This window comes from Prorops nasuta, unplaced genomic scaffold, assembly GCF_024137725.1.
Source record: "Prorops nasuta isolate Cenicafe-Biocafe unplaced genomic scaffold, Cenicafe_Pnas_1.2 PNAS00003, whole genome shotgun sequence".
NCBI classification, from domain to species: Eukaryota; Metazoa; Arthropoda; class Insecta; order Hymenoptera; family Bethylidae; genus Prorops; species Prorops nasuta.
Window position 1 is genome coordinate 9,747,944 of NW_027116800.1, and position 14,609 is coordinate 9,762,552.

Consider the following 14,609-nt stretch of genomic DNA (forward strand, 5'->3'; position numbering starts at 1 on the left):
AGAGAGAATTATTTAGGTTCAGAAACACATATTGGAGTTTATTATTGAATATTAATAAAACAGAAAATTATATAGAAGAGGCGTCATCCTTCAAAAGCCATATACAAAGAATGCGATTTCTTAAATCCTTTCTTTTCTTGAAACTATAGAATATAAAATTTCTAAGAGAAAATTTGATAAAATGAGCAATTTGCAGTCAGTCTCTCTCATATACTTCCATTATTTATTAATAATTCGATCAAGGTTCATTCGATTTAGCACGCCCATTGCAACCTTGATCACGTCTAATTTCGTTCAACAAATTCCCTATTCTTGGATATTCGATAAATCGTAACGTTTTAAAACTCAACCTCCATATAATACCGTTGTCTAATTTGCATTCATGGCTAATCCATAAAGTATGATTTACACGATATATGATAGATCGAATGGTACACAGGTTTCTCTAGAAAATTCTATTGAAGGATGCAGCAGAAATGCAACAGCAGAGAGGAGCGCAATGACTTCCAGTTCTCAATTCACGCGTAACGACTCTCCCAGCCTATTTCCGAAGGCCGTATAGGAAGTCGATGACACGTCATTGACGTCGCTCCTTAGTCTGAAGTATCGTCGATAAACCAGCCAACCAAGCTAGTCGATCCATATAGATCAGAAGAAACACGTTTTTCCTTAGAATAAAGCACGCGTGCCCTCATTCCTCGCTCTCACCACTGATCCTCGTATCCTGCACGATCTACAATATCTATCTATTCCTTAGAATTGTTCAAATGTCAGAGAGATCCAAGCTTTGGGCTACTGTTGGCTGCCTCGCAACAGGAGCACCAGTGATTCTCATCCACCAGATTTATTATTCCTTCTAGCTTGATAAGCGACCCTTTGTTGATTCAGTCCTGTCCACGGCAAGTGAAAGCTGTAAAATCGATTATCGAAGAGTAAATATCAAATATAATAAATCTGTCGAGCAGCATATGTAGCTCGCTTCGCTTCTTGATAAACAACTCTGACTCTATATACATTTTGATGTACTTTTTTTTTAAAAAAAGATTCAGATTTTCGCAGAATGAATTTGGACACGACAAATATGTTCGATTCTCGAAAATTAAATGTCAAATATAGTTAACCTTTATCGATCATCTATAAAATGGTTTCTCGATAAGTAAGACTAAGTGTATAGAAAACCTGGCGCAACATTTGTAAGAAAATTCAGATTTTGTCATAATCACTGCTGCCATAAAAATAATGAATTCTCCAAGACCGTAAAATTTATAAATTAAGTTTCTTGTAGAATTTGGGTAAAAACTGGAAACCCCGAGAGGATCATTCGTCAAGAGATAGATATCTTGTCAAGGTAGATCCCTATCGTTACAAGGGTGTAACGAGACTTTCGCTGGTGCATATTTCTATGAATAATATATCATAGAAGGAAGTGACAGCTCTCGACGCAGTGGACATTCTTGCAGTAACATCCAGAAACCAAGCAACGACATTTCCATCCAACAACATGGACATGTATTGTACCTACTACATGATATATACATATATATCTATATGACATTGTCAACTATTCGTGAGAAGTGTCAGTCTTCTGGATCCACAGCGCTCAGTAATAATATACAAGCGCTGAAAATATTGCATCAGCCATGTAAACTAAGCAGTATAATTAAAATCGCACGTCAGCTTTGAGCATGCAAATTTATTCATCGTATAACCCCTATCGCTACATCCACGTAATTCCCCTTCGTGTAAATATACCATTAGCTAGGAATAAACAGCATTTTTGAACATCGACGTACACTAAGACCTATCCGACTATTTTTTTTATAATCTTGATTTTGTCAAGTAATTTCAGTAAGCTCAATTCCACAGAGATAATTATTCGTGTTGATTTAAAATTACGATGGACGGTGGTAGGTTTGGACTGATTTGTGGATTACACTCGAAAGGGAGAGAGAAGTACATTGAAAGAGTATCCGTACACACCATGACATGCCTCGTTTGTCAAAGGGGGTTGCAGATTTTAAAAACCTCAATTCGACGAAAATTTAGGAGGTCAAATTTCATAAAAAATATTCCAGTATTTTCCTCACTGGGATGAATGTTTAATTTTGCAACTCTTACTCAACGCGATTGCACAGAGATAATTATTTGTCTCAATTTAAAAGGAGAACGCGCGCGGGTATATATAGTAGGAGTGTAGAATTGATTTTCGAATTCGAAGGTGAAGCCACAGGTATTTCCTGAGTAATATTACGAGGAAGGATGAGCGAGACCTCCCGGGGTAGGGTATAATTTATGCGAAAACATCAACGCGTCACTGAGCAAGGATATCTGCTTGACGAATAAAATTTATACTCCTCTCTTCGTTTTCTTCAAAAATGACTCGACGTTGCTAGACTTTCTCGCGAAAACTTGTGGCCTTTCTGACCAATCCATCATATTCTTCGTGTCTACACGCGAGATATTCTGAAATCCAGCACGTCATACCTCTCGTATATTTCCATCATGCATCTCTACCGGAAGTCTACGTCGCTTTAAACTGCAAGGATCGCACGAGCAACAGTTAATAACGCAACGTCCGTTATTAATACTAATTACCAATTATCCGAAAATGCATCGGAAAATCAACCCATGATTTGCACTTTATTAGAAGCTCTTTATGCTATACATTCATAAAATAAATTAACTCTTATGTTTAAAATAATCTCATGTTTACACTTTAGCAAGCTTCATTTCCTGCTAATAATCGACTTTGTGAGAAAATTTTTTATCCAAACTCTCATAAAACTATAAATAAATGTTTTCGTTTAAAGAATCTAATGACGGAATCCGATATAGGTATTTTCACTTTATTTAATCAAGAAAAAGAACTGTTTTTGCTAATTCAAGGTAAGGGTGATTTTTGTAATTTAGCAATTAGTTCACAGAAGACAACACTATATATATGAATACAGTTTACAGTAATAAAGTCGTTAGAAGAAAGTAGTATCGCAATTACTGTCAGCAAACGGCTTGCTAATAAATGGCGTTACGAGTTGGTAATGTAGGCTGACAGTGTTATTTTCAATTCTCAGCTCGATTATCCATCGACAGCAATAAGAGATTCTTTCGAAGATGTTACACACGTGCCAGAAGGATTTCTATACACGAGGGAGCGAGATTTTTCTAGTTGGCAAACGCGACGATGAATTCGTGATTAACGTCGGTAGGCGGAATTTTGATATAAAAGCCAGCACACTGATCGTTGTAGGTTTGCCAGTTAACGAGGGAGTACGGCGTGTGTTGCGACCTTATCCATACCTCGACATAAATCTCTTTGCCGCTTTGATTTATGCACCTTTGGCACTGCACCGTTGCAAAGGAACCTTCAGATTTCTTTACGCGTCTCACACCGTCTTACGTGTTTGCGCTTTTACGAGCTTAGCACGGATACTCGCGGGCTTAACAGCTCTTGTCATGGAAAAATCCACCTAAGATACTATAAGCTACCTCGCACTAAAACCTAAAGCAGTTAGCTAGATGTCAAAGGCCTTTAATTTAACTTGTTACATATGTTTATATATATATATAGATCGTCTCACAAATGACTTAAAAAATATACTACTATTTTTTTTTCTTTGCATATCCCTCATGAATTGGAAGCGAGTTTGATAAGAATTTGCAATAATTCTACAAAAGTCTAGCACTATTACGAGCCATACTTGTAATTAACACGGTGAAACTTTTTCTACCCTCGCAAATGCTGCGTTTGGTTTCCTTCGCATCGAGAACGAGCGTGGAACATTAGTCAATCAACGTCCAGGGAGAAGAGTAGCCGGTATTTTAGTCTGCGTTAACCGATGTACTTTTTTTCTTCTTCTCCACGCTCTTTGCCGTTTTCATCAAGCCCGTTGACGAGAGACTCGCTCCTATACTACAGCTCTTACAACTTACGCTTGTTTTACTCTCGAGTGGTACTGTAAACGCGTATTTTCTCCGCAAGCATCCAACTTTGCACGATAAATCGCAGAGACATTATACTTCTCTTGGTTAATATAAATGTAACAACGAAAGGATTCACCGAGGAATGGTGGACAAAAAAAATAAAGAAACGATATTTATGGAAGGATGCTTGCGAGAAGAATGATAAATCGTCGAACACGAGTATACTCATACGTGGCAAGTTTAATTTTATTAATCGCTCATGCTTCGAGTTATTCTCCAAGTCTGAAATTACTTGGAGCGTTTAATTAAGATGGGAGGTTAAGAGGAAATAGAAATTAGGTGGGGGAGGGGGGATGAAGAAGCCGAAGAAGAAGAAGAGGAGCAAGGACGAGGAAAGGAGGTGGAAGTAAAAAAAGGGGGCAGGATTTACATACAAGAGGAGTATATCATAAGGCAAACAACGCTGGCAGCAGTCAGCGTATTCCTGGCAAGGGGCGAGGCCTTAAAACTGATTCATTGCCAAGAGTGAGACCCTCTCTTTTTTCGACGAGTCTTTGCGGACCCTACTGTGCCACCCCCTCTTGCTTCACCATCGCAACTCCCTCCCTTCCGTCTCTTCACGAACAAGCTTCCATGCCGAGCCAAAAAAAGGGCCTGCGAGAAATTTCACCCTAATGGGAAGTTATTGCGAAAGTATCTATACGCGCTGGATGTTCTTCGTTTGTCGGAGGGAGCTAAAGATTTTAAGCCTAAATGCGACCAAAATAAGAGGTTACTCTTATTTTCATAAAACTCTCCAGACCAATGTAGCGAATACGAACCACTCGAGTGCTTATATTGCTCCACTAGCCGATACTCTTTCATACCTAATTAATCAATCTCGGCTGAAATAAGAATTTATGCGATAAAAGCAACGAGATAATGCAATATACTTAAAAATGATATTGCTGGAATATTTCATATCTGGCTCGCCTCTAAATGGATAAAAATCATTAAATATCCTAGCAGCGTGTATAAAGTAAAGGATATACTCCAGTTTTTTACTCACGTGAAAAATTACAGTACGGCTCGTATTCGCGAGTCATATAATATTATTACTCTTACATGTACACATATTGTTAATTTTGCTATTTTACTACTTGACGAAAGACAGACACTCCACAGGGTCTACTGATAAGCTAAAATTCGTATTACCGCAGTTTATAGCCGGATACGTTATAGGACTTTATCGCGAAAAATTAGCAAATTCTGCGGCTCGTTTGATTAATGTATAGCATTAACTCGACTGGGTATTTTTAAATTATTTCATGAATAATTATACTAATTGTGGGAAGACATTAGCAACGTGGCGTATGAAGCTTGTTTCATGCAGCTAATAAGGGGAGGTTTCTTAAGTGGATGCAACGATACTTTTAAGAATATAGGCATATAGGAATGCATTATACACCTTGCTCGTTGTTAATACGCCAGCAGTCGTGTTTCGTAAGTTTAACTTCAACAAATCGTTTGTTTCACGAGTGGGTGGATTGAGAGGCGAGCGACGTAGTCTGAAAACTCGTTTTGCGCCACGCGTTTAAAGATTTTTATCGAGGCATAGAGTACGTGCAGCGTCGTTTCAGTCTTGTCGGAAGACCAGCAAGCTCTGCATTAAATTGCAAGCAAACGAGGTGGCGAGCACCGGAATCCGATTAGAAACTCGAATGCCGTCGCATCCGCGCTTGAAACGCGCAGTAAACTCTGATTATAATAATTTCTTGATATCTGTAAAATCGAGACAAAAATTCTTTCGGTCATTTATATATGGCTAGCTGGCGCTGTAAATATATAGATATGGGACTTGCTTTTATCGGTAAGTGTTTCACGCTTCGTTTTCATTACGAAACGTACCAATAGGCTATTTACGCGAATCGCGACTCGTTGTCTGGTCGACTTGGACCTTAATCTATTCATCTGTTGAAAGGAATCGCTCTTTCGACCACAAAATTTCACTCGAGTTTGTAATATTCATAAAAATAATAATAATGCATACTTGTATTCCTGGAAATTCTACTGCTTCGTGAATCTCTCCTCTCGAACGAATCGCTCTCGGATTATAACTGTAACTTTAATAATTTAATCTCCAGTGCAATTGCAATTGTTCCCATAGTTGATTTTTATTCGGAGAAATACTTTAATCAAGTATTTAAACAAATCACCACTCGATATTAAACAAAGTGTAATGTAATTACAATTACAAGAACTGTTTTAATACTCTATAATTTAAACTCAAGAAACAAAAAATTTAACTTTACTTATCATTTTTATTCAAATATACATTTAAATCGCATAGTTTATATCTGATTTTCTCCTTGTTATTGCAGTTTTACGCATTACACGTACAGCAATTGAAAACTTCTTATAATTATAACTACAATAACATTGTGTTCAATATAGTTTTATGCAATGTTTAATTCATCAGAAAAAAAAATATTCCGTTCGATTAAAAATAAATTTATGTTTATTCAAGATGACACTATATATTTTAGCTATACGTATATAAATAAAAGAGTGCTATTTTAGATTCAGAGGACACTAAAGTAAGGAATGTTATAGTTTTAAATTTCTTCATATAGAAATCGTTTTAAGATTCTCAACTAAATCAATGCTAATCGTATGGCTAAAAAATGCAGTATCGCTGCAACTCCTGTTAACTTTTCTTTCCGAGAAAATCCCTTGATCAAGTACTGCAACAAATTGCGGTCAGGTTTGCCCGAGGCCTCTTGCTTGTATATATTTCGTATCGCGTCGAGTATCATTGCAGTCGCCGCTAAATTGTCTTTCGAGGAAATACCTTGATCAAGTATTGCAACAAATCACGACTCGTTTTGCACCGGGCGTGTTGTATATTTCGTGCATTGTATCTAAATGGCAATACAAGAGTGGTCGTGCTAGCTCCGCAAGGGAGATCCAACGGCGAGTCACGTTTCTCAGTTTTTTTTCTCTCTTCCAGTACTTGGAGACACGAAAAGTCGAGCATTTGCTCGACGACAAAAGCCGGGTTAACAGATCGTTCACTCAATATCGCGCGTTGATTCAAAGAAAAAAGAAATAGTCGTGAAGAAGAGTCGGTCGACACACTGGCATTGCGACTGGGCGCTCTCTGCAGTACGTATATATATATAGGTATAGAAGAAGGGGGTGCGCGCTCGTGCAGAGATCTCTATAGAGAGCTGTGCGTGAGTGGGGGAGGGGATCAGCGTGCATGAGTCACGTATTTCCGTGCAGCGACGAAAGGTACAAGGGATACCTGTATATGCGATGAACCCTGTCAACCCTCGTTAATAACTCGCCTTATCGCGCGAGAGATCGATTCAACTCAGACTTTGCTCGTTACGCGACTCGACGGCCATGAATATTGCATCGGTTTTCCCCACTGTGATGACCTTTTCTCCTATTTCAATGAGCTCCTGGATGAGCATTTGTTTGTCTCGACCGATAACCTCTCTTTCCAACTTATTTTCGTTAATCGTTTCTATGGATACAATATATGTATGTATGTGTGTGTCATTCAGCAGAGTTATATCGACCCCTGGTATCGGTAAAAATAGGATTTTCCGAACGGAAATAGCAGAAAGTTTTAAGACCAATTAGGCCGGTCTTCCGTTTGCACGCATCCCTGCAGTGTAATCCTTCCTTGCCTCTCGTTTGATGGACAGGATACGTCTGTCTCTTCCTGGTCCTTACGAAACGTCGAGTAATAATCGCCGAGCCACACACGTAGCACACTATAGTCTCCTCTACATTTACGCATATATATTCGTGTATACGGGAATGCAATTTATAAATAGCCGGGCACCAGAGCCTTAGCAGTTAACAAACGCTAAAACTAACACGGCCTCCTACAATAACATTTCGCTCCGGTCACGTGCTTTCTGCGGCTCGACTATTATAAGATGCACGACTGCCACATTCCCTCGGCTATCTTCCACCACTACCTCTTACCCTTTAAAACCCCCTCCCCTCTCGTATCCCGTTGCCTATCGCACCATAGGATCCCAGCCGCGGAATGGCATAGCCAGCCACCATGGTGCGTGCCAATCGGGCCGATGTTTCTTCATGCATACGCCGGAATCTCGCTACGATCTACGCCCAAGCTTTGATTTATATGCGCGCACTGCCCAGTCTTCTGGCTCGCCCTTGTGTTCCTTAAGGTCAGCGAGAGTCGCATCTCTCATCGGCATCTTAATAGCACCGAAGCCCAAAAGCCCTCTCGTGTTCAACCATCAATTCGGTTACGCGGTCGCTCTACCTAGGTATTATATAAATATACACATGATAATCCAACGCTTTCCAAGAAAACGAGGAGCCACCAGACGCGAGACTTTTTAATTGCCATCGTAAAAAATTAGTTGGGAGTTTTATGCCAATACAATCAGCGTTCTCCTTCCTGGAATCATTTCGACTCGCCGATATAATGACACAGATTGATGATAGTATTCAAATAGAATGTGTATAAAACTGAAATTTTAATTGGAATCATTTTCGATTGACATTTAAAGAGACGTTTGGTTGTTTTTTTTGCAGGCCGGAGTGATGGTGGCACGAGCATGAACAGAGGGTCCTTGACGATGGGGCCAATTCGACTGACGACACTCTATCCAAATCGTGGAGCGATGACGTCATCGATGCTGCTGCTGCTGCTGACAGCGACGTTGAACGCCGCGCGACCGGACTCGGCTGTGAACGCTGGTAGCAATGTGGGATCGGTTATAGCCGGAGGAGGGTCATCGGTGCCCTCCTCGGTGTCCTCCTCATCGTCCTCCTCCTCCTCCTCCTCCTCCTCGTCGTCGTCGTCGTCGTCGTCGTCGTCGTCGGCGGCTGGCATCGGAGTGGCGTCGAGTGGCTCCGGATCGAGTGGTATGCCAAGTGGAGGGATAATCGGGAGCGCAAACGGAGGCGGACATTCCATAAGCGGCGGAAGCGGAAGTTCCAGCAACGGGAACCCCAATGGACGCTGCGAGGAGATCACGATTCCAATGTGCAGGGGCATAGGCTACAACCTGACAGCGATGCCGAACGACTTGAACCACGACACTCAAGAGGAAGCTGGCCTGGAGGTCCACCAATTCTGGCCGCTCGTCGAGATCAAGTGTTCGCCGGACCTCAAGTTCTTCCTCTGCTCGATGTACACGCCAATTTGTCTGCCGGAGTACACGAAGCCACTGCCGGCATGCAGAAGCGTCTGCGAGAGAGCGAGGGCGGGCTGCGCACCGCTGATGCAGCAATACGGCTTCTCTTGGCCCGAGAGAATGGCTTGCGAGAGGCTACCGAACAAGGGCGAGGACCCGGAGAACCTCTGCATGGACCAGGACAACGAGGGCGCCGGTAGTTCCGGGGCGGGATCCGGCGGTAGCGGCGGTGGGGCCGCCAGCAGCGCCCCCGTGCCAGCCGCGGCTCCCCCGAGACCCACCAGACCGTCCAAGGGCACGCAGCCGCAGCGTTGTAAACCTGGCAAGAATCAAAAAAACTGTCAGCATCCTCCAGGAGAAAGGGCGAGGGAGTGCATGTGCAGATGCAGGGCGCCTCTCGTGCTCCTGGGGGTGGCGGCTGGCTCTGGGCCGATAAGCAGCGCAAGCGGGGTAGTCATGGGGGCTGGCCTCGCAGGCATGGCAAGCATAAGTGGGGCAATCCCGGCTCAAGCAGCCCCGGGCATCGCGCGAAACAATATCCAAGCGATTGCTGGGATCCCGGACTGCGCCCTGCCCTGCCACGGGGCCTTCCTAACTCCGGAGGAACGAGAGTTCGCGGACGTCTGGCTGGTCCTCTGGAGCGGCCTCTGCGCCGTAAGCACCTTCATCACCGTCGTCACCTTCCTCATCGACACACAGCGCTTCAAATATCCTGAGAGACCGATAGTCTTCTTGTCAGCGTGCTACTTCGTCGTGTCGCTGGGCTACCTGGCAAGAAGCGGTTTGGGCCACGAGAAGATCGCCTGCGACGGACCGATACTGAGGTCGGGTCCCCAGGGCCCCGGAGTCTGCATGACGGTCTTCCTCATGATCTATTTCTTCGGAATGGCTTCGTCCGTATGGTGGGTCATCCTGGCGTTCACGTGGTTCCTCGCGGCTGGACTAAAATGGGGCAACGAGGCTATCGCCTCCTACTCGATGTACTTCCATCTGGCCGCGTGGGTCGCCCCGACGGTCCAGACGGTCTGGGCCCTGCTGGCCGGAGGAGTGGCCGGCGATCCCATAGCGGGAGTCTGCACCGTCGCCCCGGAGGGCATAAGGAGCTTCATACTGGCTCCGTTGTTCGTCTATCTTCTTCTGGGAACGAGCTTTCTGCTAGCTGGATTCGTCAGCCTCTTCAGGATCCGATCGGTGATAAAGCGTCAGCCGGGGGCGAAAGCCGACAAGCTCGAGAAGCTCATGATACGAATCGGCGTGTTCAGCGTTCTGTACACGGTACCAGCGAGCGCCGTACTGGCGTGTCACATATACGAGTCGACCCTGAGGGACGAGTGGCTGTCCTCCCTGGCCTGTCCATGCCAGCCGCGAGCGAAGCCACTCTACTCGGTGCTGATGCTCAAGTACTTCATGGCACTGGCGGTGGGTATAACCTCGGGCGTTTGGATCTGGAGCGGGAAAACGCTGGACTCCTGGAGACGATTCTGGCGACGGATGTTCGGGGGCGGAAGCGGAGGCCACGGGGGAGCTGCCGGAATGGGGGGAGGAGGCATGGTGGCCGGAATGAGCGCGGGATTGGGCAGCGCCAGCATCAAGGGGGTGGTGGGACGCGTGGGGATGCCCTATCCATCGGCACCGGGTCCTGGTAGCGCCTTGCTGCCCCCCGGCAGCGTCGCCAGCGCCTCCCAGCACCATCTTCACCATCACGTGCTCAAACAACCGCCACTGTCACACGTATGACGTCACCAGTCGGCGGGAGGCGACATGAGCACCGCCGGTTGCGAGCAATCCTTGCAGCAGCAGCAAGAGAGGCCCTCAGCTCTGAGCAACTACGGACCCATTTAGCCCTTCGCCCCGGCCTCGCGTAGGCACACGCCGCACACGGCACCGCACACACCCCACTCGGCGGCCACCATCTACTCGCGAAGGTCTCTCGCGTCCACCACGGGGCCGCTCACGCCGGCTCACGCTCTCGCTCCGTCTTACACGCAAGCCACGGAAGTCTGAGAGATGAGCCTCCTTCGGAACGGTTAGGAGCTGCTGCCACGGATCGCACCGATTCGAACCGCTCATTCCCAATTCGCTGCTGCACCTGCCTCTTGGATTTACCCAATATACGTATATAGTATATATATATATATATAAATATATATGTAGTATATGCTAGAGCTCGTACGTCTCTTGTACGTGAAGAGAATGGCTGGAGAGGCCTCGAAGGAGCTGGGAGATCACTGTCTCTACGAATTTTCCAGAAGCTCCTATCGCTGCAAGCAACGGAAACGTATAGTGTCGCAAATTTATCGATGCTCTAACAGACTAATCCTTTTCTTCACGATCATCGATCAATCATAGTCGCGTACGACCAACACGTGCAATATACATATTATTATATATTATTATGCTAATCTTACAAATCTACTTATTGGTAGATTTTCGTACGCCGAAATAACAAGGGATGCTCGTTCGAGGCTCTTCGGTTTTCTGAAATTGTATAATTTGGGGTGTCAATGGTGATGAATGTGACGAGTGTACGAATGCTCGACGAATAACGAGTGCATGTATGATACTTTCCTTTAATATTTGTAACTCCTTCGTATAATTATTATACTTGTCTTTATCGAGCGCTCGTAAAGTTCGCCTATCCGTCTAACGCGTCTCGTCTCGTATATTTATCTAATTAAGTCACATAAGAATAGGTGAACAAAGCCACACACCCGCACACACACATACACATATTAATAACGTAGAAGGTTCTATTTCGACACTATAGTCCACTCGGGCGCTGATTAAAATTTTCTACCGCGCATCGCTGTACGCGTGTAATATGCAGCAAGCTTGTACGATATATAGCTCTTCTTCGAGACTTATTGAAAGTTATAAAAGCAAGAGTGGACTATCGTCTCGATGAATATCACACCCGAGGAAAATGTATAAAATTATTGTCAAAATAAAACGAGACACAAAACTACTGTAAATATTATCATATAATTTTAGGCTAGATCATACGCTGTAAATAATTAACGATCATCAAAGCTAGTATCGATCGACATCGACGCTGTAGATTATAGATTTATATATAAAATAAAGAGTGTTCGCGATCGTGGCAGGAGGGCCGCGATCCTCCGGTTCAGCATTGCAAATTCATGCCTTGGAACTTGATAATTCCGTCTCTGACCAAGCGTATTAGAATTGAGAGATTCTTTTCGACTGTCGCGTATCAACTTTTATTCAAGTACAAGCGTTAATATAATAATTGGGCATCGATCAAACTCGAAAGATTTTTCAAGGAGCCGCTAGTCTTGCCACGGACGAAAATACGTATTACTTGACGCGAGCGTGATCGAGTCGCGCGCAATAAATGTTTTATATAGGAAAGAAGCATGAGGGACTCGCGCCTTCGAATCTTTAGATACGACAAATTATCCCTTATCATTCTTTCCATATACTGTAATGCATAGACGCAGAAACTTATATACGTAATTACATACTTGAAGTAGAAGCCGAAAGGGGCTGTTGTTGTACACCCTTCGATCGCGCTATAATCTGTCATTCGCGTTGAGCTTCGAGAGGAGCTAAGTCTAGCACACATACGTACACGCATATACATACATGAATTTACATGTTTAGAAAAGAAAAATGAGTTGGATGTAACCCGAGTATGTAGCACGCTGTCGCGTCTCCTATCTAAGTCCACACAATTTAGAGTAGCTGCTAAACGTCGCGGTACCGAATACACGATAAATTACCAAGTACATATATATATATATATATATATATATATATGTACGTGTGAGTAAATGACGAATACATGAATATAGTATACATATAAATCTAGATGTACCTACGTATTATAAAATACGTTCTAGCTGAAGCCTGCTCGACTGCTGCACAAGGGTCGAGCGCGGTTCGGCCAGGATCTCGATATATTTCGCATTTTTTTTTTTTTTTTTTGTTCTAATCATTGGTGTGTCAAGGATGAAGGAACTGATTGCGAACAGCACGTTTTTCGGTTGGTAGCCTAATTGGAAAGCACTTTCAGTGGATCGCGTGATTGAAAATTATGGCCTGTCACTTGCACCATCGGCAGCAAACTCGGATTACGTATGTGAAAACTATTATTAATGCCGAGGAGCAGTGTCATCCGCTGCATGAATGAAAAGCGCGATCGTCACGAAGTTCGACTTAAAGATAGAGACCAAGCCGAAGAGATGCGGGGAAAAGAGGACGAAGAAAAGAAAGGACTGAAAACGAAAACTGCCTCAAGCAAACTTAAAACGTTGCCGTCGCGTTTTTCGACGGAATTTCTGCCAAACGAAACATACACGTGTATGATGTTTTAAAGTAGTGAGAGTAAAGAATCTTAGTGTTACATATCACGCCAAGCCGTAATTGCAAGAAACGGACTGTAATCTCGCGGTAATGAGACAAACGAGCAAAGACAGAAATTTAAAACTGATCAAATCAAAGCCCCTGTATAAATATTGTAATCCTGAGCGAAGAATCATTGTATATGCTCGGCGTAGTAAAACAAACATGGGGGAGATATTTGTAACGTCTATTTGTAAGCCACTTTTGTCACGAGGATTGTCAATAAAAGAAAGGAAAATAATATATGTAACGAGTGTATTTCGAAATTTTGTCGTTGTCGTCGTTATTGTTTATAGTAGTTGTCATTATACAGTAGAGTTACATCGCCAAATATCAAAATATATTCTGCTGGAGACCATCGGGAAAGCTTCACTGCCTTCATTTTATTTTCAATTTTTCGCACAACTTCCACATTTAGCTTTTTCGTTCATTCTTACGGCTTCTACTACTGTAGGTACTACTCCCCAACACGCCATGATCTGGTTCGCGTAACCAATTTGTACCATTTTTACGTTGCCATAGCATTAACGAGTAAAACCGTCGTCAATCACATAATATTATAAATATAAATATAAATATTATATATATATATATCTTAAAGTATATATATATATATATAAAGAGAGAGAGAGAGAAAGAGAGATATCGAAATCAAAATTGTATACGATTTTTAATACATTTTATTATTATTTAATTTCGTTGTTCTTATTTTATACCCATTTCCCTATCCTAGTAAAATTTGTAATCCATAATTGCGTAAGCATCCTAATCAACGTATACGGAGAAAATATTAAAGTAAATTTACTGCAATGTGTGCCCTCAGTTGTTCTGTCATATCTTTTCATTTCCAGGAAAGATGATTGATTTTCAGATGCATTTACTTCAGTGATCGCACAGTGACTTTAGGTAGATCTAATTTCAATCTTTTTTCCTAGGAACGGAGGCAATACAATTGAAGTTACACTACAAAACTTACCTTAGTATTTTCTCTGTGTATATTGTCATTTATTATATTGATTCTAATTCAATTTCTGGTCCTGTGAATCGATATCGGTTGATTTATCGATAAACTTATCTGTTTGGTAATGCTTCGTATCGAACATATACGATTTAGTACAATTTGTAATCCATGTCGATCAAATAAATTTTACCAAT

General features: G+C 42.8%; 1 protein-coding gene across 3 annotated transcripts in view; it reads left to right on the top strand.

The window, feature by feature from the left end:
- The window catches only part of fz2 (frizzled 2), a 57,152-nt gene extending 43,046 nt beyond the window's left edge, over nt 1–14,106 (top strand). For all 3 annotated transcript variants that reach the window (XM_066747278.1, XM_066747279.1, XM_066747277.1), the window contains one exon: nt 8,485–14,106. In XM_066747278.1, the coding sequence (XP_066603375.1) occupies nt 8,508–10,826 (2,319 nt within the window). In that variant the 5' untranslated portion in view covers nt 8,485–8,507 and the 3' untranslated portion in view covers nt 10,827–14,106. The remainder of the gene's footprint in view (nt 1–8,484) is intronic.
- Nucleotides 14,107–14,609: the final 503 nt, after the last annotated feature.